This window comes from Morone saxatilis, unplaced genomic scaffold, assembly GCF_004916995.1.
Source record: "Morone saxatilis isolate NCDOM2014 unplaced genomic scaffold, NCSU_SB_2.0 Contig22, whole genome shotgun sequence".
In the NCBI taxonomy this organism is placed as follows: Eukaryota; Metazoa; Chordata; class Actinopteri; family Moronidae; genus Morone; species Morone saxatilis.
The window spans coordinates 5,477,392-5,491,753 of NW_023339785.1; the positions used below are offsets into that span (position 1 = coordinate 5,477,392).

Genomic DNA, 14,362 nt, shown 5'->3' on the forward strand with positions numbered 1-14,362 from the left:
AAAAATGGAGCCTGGTTGGTACATTTCTGGGAGGTTTTCATTTACATTTGAGGACTTCCACAGCCAGGTTGTGCCAACCCTGCATCATTTTTTATTCAGCAACTGCATTTCCAATGTAATGGTGTGCACTTGACATTTGCTCTAAGCTTTTCTAATCTTGACTTACAAGCATGAAATTGTAGGCAGAATACAATAAAACCTGGGAGAAAAATATAAATTATAAGTTAATCATTAAATTTTTCCTATTTTGTGTAGGAAAAAAAGAAAGTAATTATTGCAAACTTCAAAAATGTTCTTAAAATATTTTTAAATTACAAATCTTTCTATTGATTATAAACAGTGTACTCCCCGCATCACAAATCACCATTTTCCTCAAGGGGCTACAATCTGTATAGCATAAAACACCCTCTATCCTTAGACACTTATTACCGAGAAGGAAAAAGTAAAGGGTAGAATATGCCCATATTATGACAATGTGATCTAATACCTTGTGGAATCTGTTGTTCTTGTCCTTCAAGTTTGCTTCTACAAGGTTACGGCAGAGAAAAGCAACCTGTCTCTGTGTTTATTTAGCCAGCTGACAGAAAGAAAGGATGATGATAAGGAGGAGGAAGGAGGAGGGGGAAGGTTTACAGATCATTCCCTCTAGCTACTTTCTTCTCTTCTTCTCTCTTTCACTCCTCTCACTGTCAGGTCACTGCTGTCATGGAAAACTTACGCAACTGCAATTTGGGTGTCACTCGTGTGTTGAGTGAGTTGGGCTTTGTGACCCTCAGGCTTTGGAAACTAGTTATAAACAGTCTTATAATGTATACTGTCTATTAAGAAATATAAACAAAATGCTCAATATTTTCTATGAATGAGACAACAACATCTGCTGTTGTGGCATTCAACTCGAAACATTAAACAACTCTTAAAATTTCCCATACAAGGTGATGCACTGCATCATTATTATAAGCAGATTTGTATCCAAACAAGTCTGTGTGTTTACCTCGTTCTCCAGTAGATATAGCTACAGAGCAGTGTGTGTATATAGAAGGTATAGTAAGTAACCTATTGCACTGGAATTATGCTTTCACTGGAAGATGAGTCGCTACGAACCTACGCTGTTATGAGTAACCATATGTCACAGAGGACCTGATGCACACAGCTCCCAAATCAACACCTTGTGTGGACCTACAGTACATGTCAAACGGGTTTATTGGTTGATTCAGCTCTGTTGGGAGGCATGCTACTTAAAAGTTTAACAGCCACACAAACGTCCCTAAGTTACACTTATATATGCTCGCCTACTTGCAGCCCATGTGAGCATCGTTCCAGCTCTATTCATATTCATCTCTTGACCCTGTTATCTATTTCAGGTGCTGTTTTTCACAGTATTTCATACTCATACAAGGTAACCTGTTTTCCATAAAAAGGTTATCTATTTTCCATTTATGGGAACCTCCATTGCATCCATGTAAAGCAATCATTTACCCATACATGTGTTCTACATAGACAATTGACTCTCTCTGTCATCCATGTAAAGTGAACTTAATATCCATAAAACAAGATTTGTTATTCTTCTTGATCATGATGAAATAAGGCTTATAATAATAGAAAATGAGGGAAATATATTCAAACCATCATGTTTTCCTTCTGGCAAATCCTGCAAAACACAGCAGCCAGTCGCCTCACAACTAGCACCAGAGAGAGAAACCACATCCCTCCCATACTGGCTTCTCTGGGCTGGCTCCATTTCAAACCTGTGTAAATTTTGAATTATTTGCTCTCCTGTAAGGCTGGCTTTTGGGCTAGCACTTGGTTATATTGCAGAGCATTTAACCCAACGAGCCCGACTACAGATTTAGAGCTTTTTTGGTCACAATCCAAGCTGATGGACCAGGCTTCTCCATTAGGGTGCTTTGACTTTGGCAGGAAGACTTTGGCATCCGTCTTGCCTTCAACTCTGTCTTAAAAACACTTTAAGAAGTTCAACTTTTCTTTTGTAAAAGTTTGGAAATGTTGCTTTATTATTAGCATTAGCATAGTGTATAACTGTTTTTCATATTTAAGGAGAGACATTACTTTACTAAAGGTATATGTCTGTAGTGTGATTTTTGACCTTTCCTCAGGCTGCACCGATCTTTTGTGCTTATTGGACACAGAGAAAAAGAGAGAAGGTGGATTTTGTTGAGTTAAAAGTAGAAGAGAAATTCAGGTTTCATACGATGTTGTACTTCTTTGTATGTTTGTCTGTATTTTGGTCTGTCTCTCTCTCTTAGCCTAGAAGTATTTATTTCCACAACACAAGTGTGTATTGGGGTCATTTTTACAACTGGTTCATTCCACTTCCCATTTATAGCTTCAAGTGGTGATCCGCAAGATCCACATCTTTTCATTTTGGCAACATCTGTGGCGCTAAGTGGCCACTGCTGTGGTGTTTCTGCACTGCACCTCCCAGAGATCACTTGGCAGTCAAACCATGTGGCCACCACTGTGACATCTGCCTTCTCTGACTTCTGACTTTCTGTTAAAGAAAGTCTTTGTGAGTGATGGGGGCTGGTGCAAAATGGCAGATCTAGAAAGGGGCCCCGGCTGTTTGGTCCAGAGAGTCTAACACAAATATTCCATGATGTAGTTTATATTTTAGATAGCTGAAGCCAAACTGCAGCCATTGAACACAACTGCTGGAAATATTGAATAAATACATTACCAAACTACAAACTGGATCCAGAGATCCAAATGTAGGAAGTCTGCTAGTTCTCCTTGTGTGGGCTACAGTCACTGCAGATTCCTCTATGTATTCAATAGGTTTTGTTTTTGCCGCATGGGAATGTGGGAGTTGGTTGCTTTAAAAGGTGTTATTTTATGTGAGATATTTCATTAAATAACACCAGAAGTCAGTGTGTCACTGTCTCTCCCTCTCTTTCTCATCCTCCCAGGGGAAGTGACTGCAGCCGAAAGCTCAAGAATGTAAGTGAAACTTCTGGATTACGGTGGGGATAATTTGTTTGTGTGCTAAATGTATGTTTGGATGGAAACTGTTATTATGGCCCAGTGTTTCTGTTTGTGCTGTGGTTGACACTCTTTTCCTTCAGCTGCTCTCGTCATCTTCCACCAGTTATCTTCACTCTACAGTCAGCTTATTTAACTAGAAGACTACCTACTATAATTATACATACTATGTAGGCTGGTTTACTGTGTGAAGATATTGTAGCTTTACCTTATCTTATGTAGTCTTCTTTACCAAATATTTTAATGTTATCTACTCTACCTGCTTTTGTTCCATCTGCCTGTGGAGATCTGTCTATCTTTTAGCTCTACATATTCAGTTGATTGTCTGTTTTACATTTCCCAACTCAGTTTGATCTTCGTATTCCACTGGTGTATTCTCTTCTGTCTCTATTTATCTGTCTATCTGTTGTTTTTACTCTACTCAGCTCTTCTTGCACTGTCAGTTATACACACAGTCCATCTACAGTACCTTACTCTGCTCTTTATAGTTTTATTCAGTATTTGTATGCTTTACCCAGTAGTTAAATGTCAATACCCCTGTCTGTTTTATCTGCTCTATTTTCTTTTTCTACATATTCTAGATTCCAGTTTAGTTCTTCCTATTATGCATATTTTAGTTAGGTGTATTTGTTGTTCTGTCTCCCTTCTAATAATCTATTTTTACAGTCCATTTTTGTTCAAATATACCTCAACACCCTCTTCTCTTTTTGTAATAATGCTTCTTTAACACAAAATGCTAGCCCTGCCCACTCTGCAGTCAAAGCCCTCTCTCTCTCTCTATCTGTCTCTCTCTCCCTCCCTCTCTCTGATGCTTCCGTGCACTGTACAAGTGAATGTGTCGAGCTGCAGATCCAGCCTGAGCTGCTAGCTCATTTAGCTGACTACACACAAGGACTCTCAGCCACATTAGCCAGTGCTTGCAGCAATAGCAAACGGCCCACAAAGTCCCAGCAGCCAGCACTTTAGCCAGGACCTGCTACAACGGTATGCTACCCGCACTATGGATCTGCCCTGCAGACTCAGGCTGAGGACTAGGATTTGATGGCAGCAGTCTCTGCAGCACATCACATTTGGAGAAATGAAGGAACTACACTGAAAGGAATTTGTTGATCTGGCGATAAAGGTGTTGTTTAGCAAACAGATTGGATGTTGAAGTAAAAAGAGGGTGCTGCATGGATGGATAGAATATTGCTGGAGTCATGGGATGATCGTTTAGCAAGTGCAGGTGTGAACAAGAAGGGCTGATTGTGCATGTGTGTATTGCGATGACTAGTATAGGGAATCTGTAGCTATATGTACTACTACAGCACTGTGAATTGTCACATGTCCTGTGCAATGTGTGCACGCTTGGGCTTGTGTGTATGTGTTTACACTGCAGGTCTCATTTTTAGGGGGGGTTATTCCTGCTCTTGTGTATGCATCACTTAAGTGTGTGTGCACATGAAACAAAGAGATGACGTTTTTGAACCTCTAAGACAGGTCTTTCCACATCTGCCAGATCAAACAGCTGCTGCAACTGAAGAGGCAGAGCAGGGTGACCCTATGCATCATTTCACTGGCCGTTCTTTTGTTTATTATTTCTGCCAGTCAAAACTCTACAGGCTTGTTTTATTTAAACTACTGTAGCTTGGTGCTTGTGTCCAAGTTTCGGTTTTTGTACAGTTGTTTGTTGTAGGTTTAGGGTTGCATGTGTAAATCATATTGGGCGCAGTTGTGGCACAGTTTCCCATTGCGTTTTGCAGTTTAGATCAATATTGATGCGTTTAAAGCATACTAGTAAGCAAGTGAAACACATTTGGTGCTGACCCACTTCCAATGGGAGCTGGCATGGATGTTGTCATTATACTGGTGGCACAGAAGCAATACACTCTGCTGCTCACGGTGCTAAAGTGTGCAGATAATAAAGCATAAGCACAGCAGGTTTAAAATTAAACTTGACAAATGCCAAAACTGCAAATCTATCTGCAGCAGTTTTGATCTACCTTTGACAAGAACTATGATTTGATCCTAGATTATCTGGTGTCCACCTTTGTAAAGGGTCTTTGAGCAAAATGTTGAATCTCTCCCTGCTGTAGAGTTGCAGTTAGTAAGACTTTGGCCTAAAAGATGAATTTCCCTTCAGGAATCAACACAGTATCACACAGAAAAGACTTGCTTCTTCTGATCAGCACAACAGTTTCTTTGCTCTTCCTCCAAGTGTGTTTGAACGGCAGACAGTGTTTACACTGACAGTATGACTGAAATAAACACATTAAGCCATGCTGAGCTTTCTTATCAAAGCAATCCCCGTGGAGTGCCGGTTGACATGGACACAGTAAATATAGCTGGGAACACTTGGCTAACAGTGCTAAAGGTGCAGCTCTGTGTGATCTCCCTGTGGCTACAGCCAATCTGTACATTCTGCATTTTAGGCATTTAGCTGACTCCAAAGGGAGTCACATTAAATGCAGTAAGCCTCACTTCCTCAGTCACATTCAGCATTACTTCAGGGCATCGGGTTACAAGCAAGAGTGAGAAGTATGGCCTCCTTTGGCTACTGATTCTACAGGGTTACTATGTTGGAAGGAGATGAGATTGATCTGGTAATGTATGCACTTGCGGCTAAGCTACCGACCAGGCAAATATAAATCACTGTAGCCCCGGAAGGGATGCTGTGTTTTTCCAAAAGTGGTGGTGGTTTCAGGTTAAGAACAATGGCTCATTCTTGTCGTGTTTGTGCAGCATGCATTAGCTAGCATGTAACTTTTTTGAAAGAGGCTGGATTGTAATGACCAGAAATCTACCTTGTATTGCTTTGTAGGGAGAAAGGTGGAAGGAACAGAGTGGAGAATGGTTTCAAGTGTTTGCTTTAGTGCACTTTTACCTTCCGTCAATACAACCGGGATCTAACAAAATATTATTTGTAGCCATTTTACCTGTTTGGAAAGGTTTCATTTGTTGGCCTGCATTGCCACATACTGTCTACTTATATTGCAGTTTTCCTCTGAAAAACATTAAAATTACAATACCCTAATGTTATGCAATTGTGCTCATTTTGTGGCAATGATTGGTTTGGACGAGCCGACTCAGGCTTCAAACAAATTGGCTGAGTGTACCTTGAATGACATGTTTTGTCCTGACAGTCTAATGGACAGTATGTCTGGATCCAAGGTATCATTATGAAGATTTTTGACTGCAGTGAGGAACTTGCACTCTAAAAATTGCACTCAGGAACACTGGATGACCTGTGTTCCTGTTGTTTTAAATAATCATAAACAGTTCTATCTCTCTTTGTGTTTCAAATGAACAAAATTTCAGTCTTAATTGGATTATTACTTAGTATAGTTATTTTTTGTTGATTATTATTTTAAATCACTCTGGAAAATAAATACACACACACATTACTGTACTTCTGTTTTTAAAATACACAAATATTTAGCAGCAAGCTGTTTACGGTTATGTTCCATGCTTTTATTTAGCTTTAGCTGATGTTTTCTTCATCTCATTGATGATGATGTCTGACAGTATTTTATTCTTTCCTTTTAGGTTCTAATCACCATTTACTGGTTGGGTCGTGCTGCCAACGGCTGTACCTCCTACAACGGGCCCACGCTGGACCTGAAAGAGTTTGAGGCCCTGCTGTCACAGATGCGAAAGGTTTGTGCATGTTTAGTAGTGTCCAGAGCAGTAGTTGTTTCTACAGTTTTAATACAAATCTCCTAGCAACAACAGCTGGTAAAGTACAGTATTAGGGGCAGAGAGAGGCCAAATCTAACCAAATGTCCTGAAAAAACAAATGATACACTTATTGTTGGATGCACTAAATAAGTGTGTTTGTTAAATATACACAGACCTCTCTAAATCTTTTCCAGCAGCGTATAACGATGTCCAGAGATGAACTGTTAAATAGAGCTCTTGTGTCAATCATCTCAACCTGATTCCACCCCTTTACTGAGCCAAAGGGACAGAGAAAAGTTAGCATTAGCCCCAACAAACACACGCACACACTCACACACACACACACACACAGAGAGTCTATGACAACCACTCATAACCATGATGTCACCCCCATGCGATTTATTCCACAATGTGACGTCCCTTTGCTCTTCAATAAAACTAAGAAATCACTGCCAACTCAGAAGAATAAGCTTCCCAGATGTTCACACGTTGCAGCTGACCAAAACAAGGCCATGAAATTTGAAAATCAAGGAAAACGCATCAGGTGCACCCGTTCAGAATTAAGCTGGCACTTCCCACTTCACTTGTAATGCTAATAAAATGAAAGCTGGACCTTTAAAAGATGATGATTGAAATGCAAGAAGCAGGTGAATAAGTGGCCCGGCTGCAGTTTTATCCGCTAACCTATTGTAAGTAGCTCAGGATAAGTCATTTCAGTTAAAGGGTCTGTTCACTCAAATTAGAAAAAAATATATACCACCTCACTTACCTCACTTTGCGATTTCCCTCTCTTAGATATCTAAAATCCTGTACAGATAAAGCCAGAACTATCTTCTTTTTGTGTAATACGAGAGAACAAACCCTATAAACTTTTAGGTTTAGGCATCAAGAGCAGTTTGGCTAAGTTAGATATGAGTTGGGATATGGCAGTGGTAAAATGAAAACTAATCTGTACAATGCCATTGCTTCACCAAAGAAAGTTTATAATTGTATGTTAAACAAAGAGATAAGTGAGAGAGAAAGTCTGTGGCAGTACAACCTAGCTTTGAACATAATATAGAGTTTGTCAGGGGATTGGGAGTTGTGTAACAGCCAGTCCGGGGGTCAGGAAAAGGAAGTCTTTCGGTAGACAGGAAAGGCCTTTCCCCACCTTCCATTAGCTGCATACACATGTTTCAACTGTAGACAGACAAAGGGAGAGGTCACTGAGGTGAAGAGAGAGTGATTGTATAGGATCTAGCAAAAGAAGATGAAAAGCAAAGAAAGAGAAAAAGCAAGAAGGTTACAGAAAGTTGATCTAGGGCTTACAGTAAGATGTTTGTAGAGGACAGGAGGTAAACACATTCTTCAGATATGGTTTGGTGAAAATGACATTCTGTTAAGTTGTCAGATGAATATAAGGAAACGCAACGCAAGTTTACTGGATGTATTTTGCCAGAAATGTTCTGTATTTTTCCTTTAGGGTATACACATTTAAGTTCTGCATTTGATTTAAACGCTGTATGTGTTTTTACATGTTCAGGAGGCGGAGGAGGCAGAGAGCCCTAAACGCAGCATCCGGGACAGTGGCTACATCGACTGCTGGGACTCTGAGCGCAGTGACTCTCTCTCCCCGCCACGGCACGGCCGCGAGGACTCGTTCGACAGTCTGGACTCCTTCGGCTCACGCTCACGACAGACCCCGTCGCCAGACGTCCTGGTTGCCCGCGGCAGCAGCGATGGTAGGAAAAAGTCTACTCTTTACACACTTTACACTTTTCATATATACATATGAACACTACCAACCAACCTACTAATTTGAATTGATTGGGGAACTTGCACCCTTCAAATTAAACGTTTCAGGTTAAATCTGTTCTCTAGCCATCGTGTCATATTAGCCAAAGCCATGTGTCTTGTGGAAGGGAAGTAATTCAGTACTGGCTGTTTTGTTAGGGTCAATTGTGGTGTACAGATATAGTATATAGATAAATGAGGTGCATTGTCCTTCTACTGCTACTGTAGTAAAGTCTGTTCTTTCGCAGGACAACGCCCAGTGCTAGTTAAAGGCTATTTGAAAGCAGTGAATGATCTCAGTGCAATGCTTCTTTTGAAGTCAGGCTATGGCCATTGTTTCACAGCTATATGTCTTGCTAAAGGGAAGAAATCCAGTACAGGCGTTGCTGTTTTTGTTCTGGTCAAATATAGCACATAGACACAGTGTACAGACTGCAAATGAGTTAGTTTGTGCTTCTGATGCCACTGTAATAAAGCCTGGTGCTCTGCAGTGCCTGTGTATGTTCCAAACTGCTTAGCATTTATTTTAAAAAAGGAGTTGTCTCCAGTTGAATTTTTAAAATATTGCAGTCTATAATGGTTTTATTATTCCAGGAAAAAAACGCAGACTTGTGGTGTGCATGAAAAGCTGCTCATGTACATCCTTTGTGTTTCTGTATCAGAGTCCTCGGATCACTCCTGTCTGATGTCTGACTCGGGTGTTGCTAAAAACATGCACGACCCTAGCTACAATAACAAATGCTGTCACATCTGTTTCCGTTTCAAACACGTTTCAGTTTTGTAGCGTCAACACAGGCTCCAGCAACATGACATGACAGTTGTGTAAGGTGAAGTGAAACATAAGGCATTACATTTATTTGTCCACATGGAAGCACTGAAAATTCTGATTTAGTTGAGTGTCGGGAAGGGTAGAAAAAAAAAAGCACAGCATGTAGTAATTTGCTGATTACACATCCAATCTGTGAGACACTCTTTTTAAGAGTTATCAGATAAATGTTTAAAATGGCAGTATAAATGTTGGTAGTTTTGATAAGTCATATTAATATTAAAATGTTTTTTGAGTTTGTGGAGCCAAGTTCCCACTACACGTCCTCTTTTTCCTCTATTAATTCAACTGAAGGCAAAAAACGGCAACATATTAAAAAGTCAAAATTTCACATTTAAAATATAACATTTACTTTTTCTCAAGATAAACAAAGGAAAATACACAAATTCTCTTCCACCTGTTTCTGTTGTCATGTTTGTAATTTCTCCATGTTGCAGTCATGTTGTCATGTTTATGCACAGTGTGCATGTAAATGAATGGGTGGCTCAGCCATTGTGCTTGTCCAGTCCTGCAGCCTCATAGTGTTTGTGAGGATTTGCAGCTCTGCCATTGACATCCACACAAAAGTGGCTTTGTGCTGAGTGTTTGAGCCATTTGCCCCCTGGCTAAAGTTGTTTGATAACTCTCTACAAGTGTGGAATGAGATGAGTGACAGCACTAGCGAGAGATGAAGAGATTAGGCATCTTGTTTAAGGATGACAAAAAAGAAAAAGAGTTGTGGTTGTTTGAATTATGGCTTTTAGTGGTTTTTGATCGGACACACTGATCTGTCAGCAATAACAAAACTTTCAGTTTTAGAACAAAGGACACAGATCAATGATACATGCTCACCTTCAGAATAATGAAGCGTAAGTGAAGGTATTACAGTTAATACCTGGCAGATTAAGTCATCTCATGAAATGTACAAAATGTGAGTTCTTGAGCACATTTTTAGATGTCAAGTACTATGCAATAAAATTAATGTATGATAGATTTTTCCTCCCTTTTTTCACTATTTCATGAGTCTATTTTGACTGTCAGTCGTCATGGAAACAGCCTTGTGCTCTGTATACTTGACAGGTGCTGTTAATTCTCCCAGCCTGCTTCTTTCCATAAAAGTTGTATGTTTATATGTTTTTGTTTAGATAACCATATATTAGCATGTGTAATTTAATACATCCAACATTGTAGCATAACAGTTTTTCAAGCCAAACATAAACTGCAAACAACTGTAAATTTGTTTTATGAAGTAAAAAAAAATAGTTTGGCTGCATATGAGTACTTTATAATGCCAAGCCAACCATATGCTGTCATTGAAAGCTGTTGTTTGCTGCCTTTTATTTGATTTTGACCCTTTTAAATTTTAATGACAGCCTATAAAAGGTTACTGCAGTCGTCACAAAGCTTAATGTACGTTTCATCTCTGAACATGTGACAAAAACACAAAGTGGGACCAAGCATCCTGTCTGACTGTGTTTTTGTTGGAGGGGAGTGCTAAGGAAACTGCCATCTGCAAATCTTAAGCTGCTGTCAACAACAGTCAGCCTAACCAACAATCACGCTGGATGTTGATGCCTTTCGGAAATAAATATCAAGTATTAAAAACAAAGCAACAAACTTTGGTATTTGATGCGGTCAAAGTTTTTTGATTAGTCACATCATCAAGGTTCTCGTATTCCCATATGTTCTGACATTTCGAAAAACAACAGAATTGCTAACTGATTTGTCTGACTGGTTTTTATATTAGTGCTGTCAGAAGCGCTTTGTGATTTAGTGATGCATACGGTGATAAAAAGGTTAGTAAGTCAAGACCAAGACCTACATATTTGTTCCAACGGTTCATACAAGTGTACATGTGTAATAATATTTGTGAGCCCTTCCTGTTATTGAGTGTATCGTACCATCTGTGTTTAGATCAGACCCAGGAGCCACAAACTAGAGAAGTGAACACAGAATAACAATGCTGTTATCACCTAATCACAGGGAGCTTTGAGTACACCCAGAACAAGAACATCCATTTATTAGCATGCACAGAAACTTAACTCAGCCAGGTTTCCCTACCCTGACCTTTAGACAAAGCTCTTTCACTATTTAGCTTTGTAGACCGACTGACAGTAATTATAGGACAGGGAGAAGAGTTTAATTCAATCTCTGAGAGAGATTCAATGTTGGCGATGTGCTTTTGTTAAGGTGAAGTTTGGTAGATGGATACAGTGTTGATAAATGAGATTGGGGGGTGGGTTATCCCATCTGTAAAATGTTTTCATACCACTGCTATCACATCACATGCCTTCATGCCCAGCTCCAAGTTGCAGCTCATCATCTGATATGTTTAGATCAATATGAATTGAAAATAAGGTTGAAAATGTGCAAGCTGGGGCGCCCTGGTAGCTCACCTGGTAGAGCTGGCAGCCCATGTACCAGGGCACCTTGTTGCAAGATAGATAATAATAAACACAGTTAAGTTGTGTTCCTTGAAGTTTGAACTGAATTGAAGAGAGAGGTCATCTGTTGGGCGTTCTTTCAGTTGCCTTGTTGTCTTCTTCTCTCTGTGCTACTACTGCCTCAGTCAAGCTGCTGTGTGTGTTTACATAGGTTGGGATTTGATAGCGTTTTACTAAATTGACTCTGTGTATAGAGTCTGAATCCATTCAAATCCCTTGTTGAATCTAGTTAGGTTTGGCTTTCAACATTTGCAAGTAATTAAGTTATAAATAACAGAACTCAAAAGTCTGCATTTTACTGTCAGCTGAGAAGGCAGTCGTTTTTAGTCGTGGTCTAATTAAAGTTCACAGCTTGTAGCTGCAACCAGAACATGAAATTAGTTGATGCCTACTTACTTTTACATTCTATTTCTCACAATCTACTTGCTCCAAATACTGGAGGTCTGGAGTTTAGCACTGTTAAATTGATCAGCTTGAAATATTGACATGACACATCAGCTCAATGATTTCTCTAAAGCGGAATAGGTACTCTGTCTTGTCGAAGTGGTGTATGTATAGTGTTGTTAAACAGTAATGTTTCTTTACCCTCACAATCAATCTTTGGCACAGTACAGACAACAGCTTGCAGAGAGCACATTGACAGCCAAAAGCTTCATGTTAGCTGCTTTAGAATTAACAATAATTACCTACAGCTGCTACAATCTGTCACCAGTGATGTTTACCATTGTAACTTGCAAAATTGATAATCAATGCCGACTAAGAGTGAGAAACGTCTCCTAAATGTTTTTGCCTAGTTTTTTGCTAATAACAAGAGTAAGGAGAGATGAAAAGTATCGATAAGACAAAAATGGGTATCCGAGAACCAGATCCTAAGTGGAACAGACTATCAGAACCTTACCTTACAAATTAAAAATGTGTCTCCTTGCAGGCTTTTTTCATTCTGCAGAGAAAGCTCTGTCAAATAATGGGAAAAAGTATGAATACTATCCCGGAAAGTGTCATCATTTATGTCACTTGCTATCAAAATGTTGAGAGTATTACTCTCACTCTTCATTTGTAACTCCGTTCCTGCTTTTCATTCGTTGTAGCACATATTGGAATGGACTCCATGGCTTTTCACATTTCCTGCAGCATTACTGCATGTTGATGATTATTGAAGTAAATAAGTTTCTGTGAAGCTCTGGTACAGTGTGGCACTGACCCATGATAAACGTTCCCTCAAGCGTCAGTGTTACCATATGTGCAGGGAACGCAGATCGCCCTGTAACGACATATGTTGTTCCTTAAGGATGGCTAGACTTGGATGGTAGAGTCACTCATGTTTCCAATTGATATGGGTTAAGAGTCATAATTGAACCATTCATTTTTGGAAGTGCAGATACCTCAAGGCCTCTTTTGGACCTTGATCTGTCAATCTTTTAGACCACATAAAAATGAAGAAGCCTATTGTTACAAAAGGAGATTTTCACAACTTTAAAATATGACGTTTGTTTCCACTCCACATGTATCTGTTCAGAGCTAAGGGAAGATTTTACAGTTTAGATCTGGTTGAAATTGTGGGTTTATTCTTGGAAAATATATACATTGAGTTATAAATTCATAGGTCATAGATTGAGTACACATGCATCCAAAGGGAGGGGAAATTCCAGTAGCACATGTGCAGAACATCTTGGAGAGACATTTTGAGAGACCTTGGATAAAGCAGGTCTTCAGGTATCCATTACCTGCCGTTTCCAAATGTTAAATTTGGGTTAACATGAGCAAAAAAACCAGCGCAATGAAGGTGGAAATGACTGGTATGCTAATGATACATCAGTGGAATTGTAAACATGTGATGTCCTCAGTCTGTTTTATCCTCAATTCTTTCCTCTGTGTGTCCTCTGAGGATCACATATGAACATCTTGCAGAGGAATTTAAGACGCCAGGAAGGGAAAATCCTTGAGCGATGCACTTCTGCAAAGCCAGGTGTTGCCACTGACATTAAAGAGCTAACGGTGTGTTTAAAATGTGATACAGGCAGACACAGTGGCATCCTAAGTGAATTCTTCCGAACTGTAGGCTATAGTTCAGTCAGCAGGAGCTGCACAATACAAATTTAGTGATGATTTATGTTACTTGCTTTATTTCATAAAAACAGCTCATCAACCTGCTTGGGGTTGATTTATGTTCAGCTACTGGAATGCACATAACACTGTAACAGCACTTTAATGTTTTGTAAGCCTATATGAAGTAACAGCTTGGAAAGCAGTTGAGTTTAAATGATTTTCCACACAGTTTGGTGTTTCATCTACACAATCCCTCATGTAGGTTCAAGTGACGTGAATAACACTGATTATCTTGTTATCATGACACCTGTCAGTGGGTGGGATATATTAGGCAGCAAGAGAACATTTTTTGTTGATGTGTTAGAAGCAGGAAAAATGGGTAGTGTAAGGATCTTAGCGACTTTAAATGGGCCAAAGTGTGATGGCTAGATGACTGGGTCAGACCATTTCCAAACCTGCAGCTCTTGTGGGGTGATCCTGGTCTGCAGTGGTCAGTACCTATCAAAAGTGGTCCATGGAAGGAAAAGTGGTGAACCGGAGACAGGTCATGGGTGGCCAAGGCTAAGTAATGCATGTGGGAAGTGAAGTCTGGCCCGTGTGGTCCGATCCAACAAATGAGCTACTGTAGCTCAGACTGCTG

At 39.7% G+C, this 14,362-nt stretch overlaps 1 protein-coding gene across 2 annotated transcripts in view; it reads left to right on the top strand.

Annotated features, from left to right (window-relative positions):
• The window catches only part of LOC118333243 (LIM and calponin homology domains-containing protein 1-like), a gene marked incomplete in the record, with an annotated part of 88,356 nt that overhangs the window by 49,889 nt on the left and 24,105 nt on the right, over positions 1-14,362 (top strand). For both annotated transcript variants that reach the window (XM_035668793.1, XM_035668794.1), the window contains 3 exon segments: positions 2,925-2,955; positions 6,523-6,633; positions 8,177-8,375. In XM_035668793.1, coding sequence (XP_035524686.1) covers positions 2,925-2,955; positions 6,523-6,633; positions 8,177-8,375 — 341 coding nt within the window.